The sequence below is a fragment of the Coptis chinensis genome, chromosome 4, assembly GCF_015680905.1.
Source record: "Coptis chinensis isolate HL-2020 chromosome 4, ASM1568090v1, whole genome shotgun sequence".
Taxonomy (NCBI): domain Eukaryota; kingdom Viridiplantae; phylum Streptophyta; class Magnoliopsida; order Ranunculales; family Ranunculaceae; genus Coptis; species Coptis chinensis.
In genome coordinates this window covers 107,403,501-107,412,324 of record NC_141459.1, presented here as the reverse complement: position 1 = coordinate 107,412,324, position 8,824 = coordinate 107,403,501, and the positions used below count along the sequence as shown (strand labels likewise).

General features: G+C 35.5%; 2 protein-coding genes across 2 annotated transcripts; both read right to left on the bottom strand.

The window, feature by feature from the left end:
* Window positions 1-273: 273 nt before the first annotated feature.
* Window positions 274-5,438, bottom strand: OEP37 (chloroplast outer envelope protein 37). Its single transcript, XM_086558839.1, has 6 exons — window positions 4,957-5,438; window positions 3,751-3,840; window positions 3,323-3,502; window positions 2,125-2,219; window positions 1,150-1,270; window positions 274-538 (listed from the first exon to the last, which is right to left on the bottom strand). The coding sequence occupies exons 1-6, from the start codon at window positions 5,326-5,328 to the stop codon at window positions 407-409; spliced, it is 990 nt and encodes a 329-aa protein (XP_086414965.1). The 5' UTR covers window positions 5,329-5,438; the 3' UTR covers window positions 274-406.
* A 917-nt stretch (window positions 5,439-6,355) lies between these two features.
* On the bottom strand, window positions 6,356-8,408 carry LOC147506796 (rRNA 2'-O-methyltransferase fibrillarin 1-like). The gene is made up of 3 exons (XM_086604279.1): window positions 8,243-8,408; window positions 7,014-7,082; window positions 6,356-6,903 (listed from the first exon to the last, which is right to left on the bottom strand). The coding sequence occupies exons 1-3, from the start codon at window positions 8,297-8,299 to the stop codon at window positions 6,724-6,726; spliced, it is 306 nt and encodes a 101-aa protein (XP_086460405.1). The 5' UTR covers window positions 8,300-8,408; the 3' UTR covers window positions 6,356-6,723.
* Between the last annotated feature and the right edge of the window lie 416 nt (window positions 8,409-8,824).

The window sequence follows — 8,824 nt, the reverse complement described above, 5'->3', positions numbered from 1 at the left end:
CCCAAAAATCCCAAGATTTCCAAATTAGTCAACAAATGTAATTTGTTCTGCAACTCCTTAGTCGTGCACGGATAAGGCAAACATACCACTGAATTTTTGGAAGACTCGCTTTAGTTAGAGCTGGAAACCTTGGTGTGGAATATACAAATACTCTGCATGGGAAGTTTTACTTAACGATTTACCAGGTGTACTTATTAATGTACCATGAGGAGACCGAGCACACTAGCTGTTCAGTTCAAGTGGGAAAAATGAAAGTAAGAAAGCATGAAAATATGTCATAACAATTCTGATTAATTAATTAAGGGGGAAATGAAAACGTTGTGGAAAAGAACATTTGTAACAAAAAGAAACCAACTTTGTTTTCTACAAGCGGGGGGTTTGACCACTCTTTATCCTACATTCTAGACTAGAGATCCCACCTTTTCTTTACTCGGAACATGACTGCTGAAGATTTAATATCATCTTGAGGAACTTGTACCATGAACTGGATTTTCATCTTCATTGGAGCACTCTTTGCTTTGCCAGCTTCATCTCCAACCTGAAACATTTTAATCAGGAATGAGTTAGTCATCTTCTCCACTTTCAAATACCATTAGTCCATTACATCCTCAAAAGTTGTTTGGAGCACAAATTAAAGAGCTCTTATTTCTCCCATCAAAGGTCACTTCTCTATAATCTAGATAGCGTCAACCACTCTTCTTGTTTTAGTTTTCTCCTCTGTTTCTCGCTCATCTGATGAGTTAGGACCCTGAAGCCACAGAAGAAATGTGAATGGTGTGATGATATTGCATCTAAAGACTGTAAAGTCTAAACGCGAGTCGGTAACCAATAAAAGGTACCAAGGCTTTCATTACATTCCTCACACAGTGAAACTGAAGACAAATGAAGCAGATGACACTCCTTGATTGATCCTAGTAGTTTGTTTTGATGTCAAGACTTCTAAAAACAGCTTTGTTTAGAAATAAACTGTTAGATTGCATATTATATGCCTCTGTGCCTTCCTACTTAGCAGCAGTGGTGAAGGCAGAGCATTAGATATGTTGTATATATTCTAAACATTCTAGAAAGCTTAGTTTTTATCCGTCAAGATTACAACATAGCATATTATTCTTTTGAACAAAAGAAAAGGATACTTCCTATGGTACTTACCCAAAGAGAAGCCCACCCAAGTCGCACTTCTGAATCATAACCAGCTTTAAACTTGAGGTCCTTGCTGACCGTGTGCTTATAAACAGTGCTCCAGTTATTCGAATCACAGTTGTACCAATAGCTGTTGAAAAGTTATTAGACTAACAGGAACAAAGCACCCCATTTGGGAAAATATAGAGATGTATAAGGCAGCACAATAAAACTAGAAACAGAATAATATTAATTCCCTAATAAGGTATACCCATCGTAACCGATATTTAAAAAATAACAATAAATAAAACCGTGATGCTCTAATGAGCGGGAAGCTTTAAAATTTTATGCATTTACCCAACAGATTTTCACAAGATAACGTTTGCAGTAAACTTTTTCTTAAATTAAACTTGACATATAGATAGCAAAATTTTGGTGTAATAGTCTAACAGAAGATAGCTAAGCTTATTATCCATCCAATACTAGGATATTTGATCTTTGTAATTTTGCTCCTGGTCTCTAGCGCTTATCTAGGCATCTTAAGCTAATAGCGATCTTGTTTTATTTTGTAAAAATTGTTGTCTTTATGTCAAACGGATAACATAAAAAATTATAAATACATATATACTCGAATATTACATCTTGAGCTTATACTTGAAAATCTCATATGAACTTCTAAGACAATGTTTCTTCCATAATCTACACCTAACTATAGCTAAGTAATTAATTATAAAGATACTCTCAAGTCTCAACAACTAATATATACTCGGAACTATAGATTTAATCTGTTGTTGTGTAGTCACAGTGCAGCGTCGGACATAGAGACACAAGAACTCTTCATACATAGCAATAATAGCAGTAGGAGTGCTTGTGCACAAACTATGATGGTGTAGTATAACCAGAAACTTGGATCCATAAGTTTATATTTCATAACTTAAAGCAAGGTAGCATTATTCAAGCATTAACAACAGAGAGGGAACGGCAGTAGGCATAGCAAGCACACACCTCAACTTATCTGAGATACTAAACCGCCGCTTGAACGCAAAAGAGAACAAATTTGACGGGAGAGAGATGCTTGGGATGAATGCCATATCGTTATCCTGCGACCAGGTCAATTCAAACTCAGTGAGAATAAATTAATGAGACTTGTACAAGTTACTTCTGAAACATTAAACCGCAATTACAATGACATGAGCAAAGATAACAAACTTCATATTTTATCCATCTTTCTTATTTGCAACAAGAAGACAGTTGTGTACACCTGACAGCAAAGTTGCAGGAAACAACCGAATGAATATTTGAAGATACTTACATGTTCTTATTTAAAAATGAATATTTATATCATCCTGTATATTTCTTCGTTGATTACAAAAAAATTGATGTGTCGAAAGAGGAATGGACGACAAACCTGTACAAAGTCCGGCTACAGCATGCCACATGGCATTTAGAAGAGGAAGCAAGTTATAAAAGGAATTTTTACTAGCAACTTACTCTGGATTTAAAGATAAGTTTGGTCAGTTACCCTCCAAGCTGTACCCCTGGGTGTGTGGGAGCTACATGGTTTTGAGCCCTCTTAAAGCAAAATTATGTGTTTAGGATGTCTGTAAGGATTCTTAGCATGGGGATACTGTCGGGTTTTCCTTGAAAGGCCTTGAAATTAGTATGTAAGAGATTCTCAAGATCTAGAGCAGTAGAGCCTCTTCTAGTTCAATATGGGACTAAACTTGGTGTTACCATGACCACTCATTGGCCATGTCCCTTGAGCTATACCGAAGTGCACACGATATTCAACGCACCAAAACTTCACCGGTTCTTCCTCCTATGAATCACTATAAATTATGACAGACAATCTAGGAAAGGAAAAGCTCAGCAGAAAAGCCCAGCATATACAGTAAGGCGCAACTCTATTCTTACCAATAAAACCTCCAGGAACCTAGCAAAGGAAAACCTCAGCAGATATAGTGAGGTGCTACTCTATTTTTAGATTTTCAGTTTTTCACCAATAGAACCTCCACACCAGGTACCTAAGTATATGAATCATTTCATGGAAGACAATGGCTTTTCTCATCCTTCCTTCCTAGCATAAGATTATTTTTAGGATGATGAAATCGAATTACACTTTTACTTAAATTTCATACTGAAAAGGAGAAAGAAGTATTAACATTTTATAACATTGCAAAGGGTTTAAATGAACAAAACCCACCTTGTAAGAGTATCTAAGGTTCAAAGCCTCATCTTTGTATAGAGCAGTGCAAAGTCCATTCAAAACCTGACCTTTCACAATACCACTTACTGACAGAACTCTCTTCACCTCCTCTTCCTCTTCCTTCTCAATTTCTTGTACTGAGACCTCACCAAGGGGAAATCTGACAGTCGCTTTTGGCTGCATCACCAAGTGAGGCAGTTAAGAGACTAATAGTAACCATGGAAGATGTTGTATTAGATATTGTAACACAGTGGTAAAAATTAAGCAATCAAGAGAGCCTTCAAGGGATCAAGATATAGGTTAGTAAATAGTCACTGTAACAGTACCTGAATTGATCCAGGGACAAACAGTGTGAAGACAAAATTAAAAGATGACTATACTATATGGCAAACAGATAAAAACAATACTAGAAATTTTAAACTCACCAAGCCAATGGATGGAACAGTAGATGACAACTCCAATTTATACAAAGGATTAGGGAGGCTTGCAACCATTGCTACCTCTCCCTCTTGTGCCTGGAAACATTAAGTAATATTGGTAAGAGGGCGAAAAAACAAATCGTTTTATTCAACCTATAAGTTCACAGATGATGGTTACATAAATGAGCCTGAATGTTCGGAAAGAGTTAAAGAGAGCATTCATACAACAGATATCGGCTGTAGTAGTAAATTGACTGCAGGTTCATATATCCACACAGTGAAGGTAGTGGGGGATTAGAATGAAAATAAAGATGAATAAGATCAAGACCAATGCAAGACAACTAAGTCAGGATAGACTGACAGTTTCCTCATAAAGAACTGCTAATGAACTAAACATAAATAGTTAGAAACAAAATTTGGAGTTGCACATCTTATGCAGTCAAGACAAGAATGTATTTACTAAAAACTGGTCTTCACTCTCTCAGTGTCACTATTAGTATCTAAGACTCAAAGTCAAATAAAAATTCAACCAAATCCTAACTATGTGTCCCATTTGCATCATTGCCTGTATAAACCAGTATCTGCAAAGTGTAAATGCAGATTAAGCCATTTCCCAAGCAATGGCTGGTAACTACTTTCCAAATATAACACTACGTGAACCTACTTTTGTTCTCTCTCCCACCGCCTCAATAACATCGATTTTCCGTATTGAACACATAAGAAATTTCATGTCTACCATATCTTTTATACAACCAGGCATGTCCGCCAAAAATAATACACAAAAAATTCAGTTCAAATCGAAGAACAACAGCTATTTAATGTACAAAAAGAGCGCACCTTTTGGTAGCAATAGTTGAATTGGAAAAAACTACCCAGGTTTATGGTTGAGATAATAGATCTTTTATCATCGCAAGTACATGAGACGCAAATATACTTCATCGAACATCCTAAGAAAATATATTTTGGCTCCCCACGCTGAGAATTCTGGAAGATTAAGTTTTCTAATCATATGCCCTCACATTTTCCTTTTCCATCAAGTTTTCGTAATACAAACTAAAATCTTGTCACACTACAATACAAAGGCATATAATCAACCATGTGCCACCACTCCTCTTAATATCTAAGCACTCCTTTAAGTTTCATTAGTCCAATAGGTAAAAAGCATATGTCAATACATATTCATGTTTAAAAAATGGTTGATGAAATATATACCTTAACATCTTGAGCAGCACGGAAAGTTAAACTATCACCAATCCCAAAACACCCTTTCACAAAGGCATTCTGTTCTTCCACATCATAAAATAAAGAAAGGTGCTTGGTAATAAAACCAAGCTGGGGGTCCGATATTTCACCATTCTTGTTGTTTTGAAATGATAATTTGAGTTTACCGATATTGTCGAAAAACTTACAAGAGATTTTGTTAAAGAAAAGGTTGGAGTCACTATCGTATTCTGATGTCAGTCTAAGTGGAGGACGTGATGGGAGTGAGAAGAAGTTTGTTGATGTTGTTTGATTGAGTGTTGGGTTTTGAGGAGTGTCGAGATTGGTGGTAGGGTTTTGAGTGGAGGATGAAGTTTCCTCCATTTTTAATTTTTGTTGGTGATGAGGAATTGAGGATGAAGCTGGAAATGAAATGAGAGAAGAAGAAGAAGAAGAGTGGACTTTGAGTGATGACAAATTAAAAAGACAAATATACCCTTTTTTATTACTTTGTTTTTTTGTTTTTTTATTCTGTCCTACAAAGTAATTTTGAGACATTTGTTGGGGCATTGTGAGTATAGTAGGAAATGTAATTGAAAGTTTAGAATTCTTCGGTACTGACCAAAATATCAATGATATTTCGTACTTACGAGTACTTTTGTAAGTTTTGTTACTACTTATTATATTGCTAAGCAATGGAGGCGTGAACTGAAAGAAAAAGAGAGATTGAGAGTTGTAGGTTTGGGCATTAAAGATTTACGGATTCTAAAATTTAGTTTTACTGGGAAAAAAGGCAATGGAACTTATTAAAAAACAAATAAAACTTTTTTTTATATCGAAAAAAACAAATAAAACTTCTTTGTCAAATAACAAAATTAATAGCAATTCTCGATAACCTAACTTCTTATTAAACTCTTTGGCAATACTTACCTCACTCTCACTCTTTACAAATAATTAAAAAAAAACAAAAAATATTAAACCAACTCACAATTAAAAAACCCAAACTTTTATCTATATCTAAAAAAACAAATAAAACTCATCTGCAAAATAACAAAATCACTCACAATCCCCGAGAACCCAACTCCTTATTAAACTCTTTGACAATACTTACCCCACTCCCACCTCCCACTCCTTACAAACAATTAAAAAAAACAAAAAACACTAAACCAACTCACAATTAAAAAATCTAAACTTTTATCTATATCTAAAAAAATAAATAAAACTCCTTTGCCAAATAACAAAATCACTCACAATCCCCGATAACTCAACTCCTTATTAAACTCTTTGACAATACTTACCTCACTCGTTACAAACAATTAATAAAAACAAAAAACATTAAACCAACTCACAATTAAAAAATCCATACTTTTATCTATATCTAAAAAAACAAATAAAACTATTCTGTCAAATAACAAAATCACTTCACTCGCTCTCTCTTAGATTATATTGAACAACACAAGTTAAAAAAAAAATTATAACATTAACACATATAAGGCCACATTCTATTGTCTTGTTTTAGGTCACCAAAATATTAAGGCCGACTCTGCACCTAAGAGATAACATTCTATTTATTTATGGGATTTCTATAGCTACCACTAATACAAACATGATCAATTTGAAAGGGCTCAAGCCTAGCCAGCTCTTAACATGATCAATTTGAGGGGGCTCAAGCCTAGCCAGCTCTTTAGGACGAAACTGATCTTTCTGTAATTTCACCAATTCATTATCTTTTCCCATTATTGTGTTATTGCTTGTATGTTTTGAAAATGACTATTGCACCTAAGAAGCAACATTTTGTTTCTTTATGGAATTTCTATAGCTACCACTAATACAAACGTGATCAATCTGAAGGGGCTCAAGCCTAGCCATCTCTTTAGGACGAAACTGATCTTCCCGTAATTTCACCAATTCATTATTCACCACAAGCTCAGTTGGATTAGCAGAATTAATACATTTTGCCTAAAATAATAAAACTACATTGTGTCAAAATATCTCTAGTCAGTCATTTTCAAAACATACATGCAATAACACAATAATGAGAAAAGATAACAAAATACTACAGCACAAACCTTTAATGAAGTGATAAAATTGCCCCCATTTTTAAGGAAAAAATAAACATTTAGTCCTAAGATCCCTTCCTGAAAATGAAAAAGAGTTGGTAAACCAAAACTAACAAATAAAGCAATTCAACTATCAATAAGAATCTAGCAATCCATACCAATTAATCAAGGATGTTGCCAATTTCCAAGAAACTAAAGTACAATTCCTTTTTGTGATAATAGATGGTTCAATCACAAATCTCACATCTCTCTCGACACATCATGACATTAACAAAATCACAAAGCCCTCAGTCGCACAAAAATGTCCAAACAAGTTTCTAAAACATACATAAGAATCAACAATGCCATAAAACTTCCATTCTCCAACCTTTAGTTGGCTGGATTTCAAGTAACAACGTTAACATACTAGTATACAATGAAACAAATCGGGAACTCACTCGTAAACCCTCACCACATTTACACTTGATGCACGGAGGGTTGGTGAGAAAGATGAAGAATCCCATGATGTTAGACAAAAACTGGGACAATAAATTTTACAAAAAAAAAACCCACCCATCCAACAAACCCTTCAAGCTACTTCGATAGATACCGAGGATTAGAAAAAGTGATATTACAGACAACAAAAACAATTAAAACCTATACTTTCCGTAGGACTTGGATCTATAGCTAGAAAAGCTAATGAATCAAGGAGCCTCAATATTTTAAAAGTGAATGAAACAAAAATAAAACAAAAATAAAAGCTCATAGACTCAAATTGGATCAAATTGGCATCATCCAATTTCGAGTAACCTCCTCATATGCTTTACAATTTTTAAAGCCGTACAAGAATCAAAAGTAAGCACATGCTAAAGATAAAAATCATGACATATTTCTACATACTTGGAAAAAAAATGTAGATCATGAAAACTGAATAGTGGAAACAAGACACTTTTTTATTATAAAACAATAAAACATCTAAAAACGACCTTTAGAACATTACATAATCATAAACTTGATTTATCAAGTAATTTCATCAAATGCTTCGTTCAATAGGAAAGACCATAGAAAGCGGAAATTTCAAATTGACAATACAAAATTGATACAATTATCCCATTTATTCAAAAGTTATATTAAAATGGACCGGAATCGGCAAACTATTATGTTGCACGGAAGAGGAAGCTAATAACCATTAATACAAAAAGCTAACACAAGGTTAATTAAAGAATATCTAGAAGGTCCAAGGCAAAAGATATGTATACCTGATTAGGTTGAGTAACGTCACAATAAATAACATCAACAAAGCCACCAACCAACATTCCGTACTTTTCAAGATTTCTAGCATCTATATAACAATACACAGCAGTGTGGGGCCCACAGGGCCCCCATCTGGCGGCTACAACTCTTCCTCCTATCTTATGACGTGGCGGATCCAACCTTTTTCCAACCTGGTTCATCTAACATTTGATGGAACAATCAACATTCAAAACTCTCTCTCCCAACAAAGTCAACATTAGCTGCTGGGTCTATTTATGGGCCTATTTCTCTACAGGCTTATGGCCCAACAAAGCAACATTTTCTATGAGCTTGTGGAGCGTCGGTCGCCAAGCGCGCCAGAAGCGCAAGGCATCGCGGGCTGGGGGTGGACGCACCGAAAGCGTTAGGGGTAGCACCGCAGGGGTGTCGAGGCATCATCGGGTCTGACGCTGGCTTGGTGTCACACCGCAGTCGCGCCAAGGCATCAGCGGGTTGGGGGCGGCTCACCGAAAAGCCGTCGGGTAGCGCCGTAGGTGCGTCGAGACATCGCTGGGCCGTAGGCACGGGCATACACTAGTCAATATAAC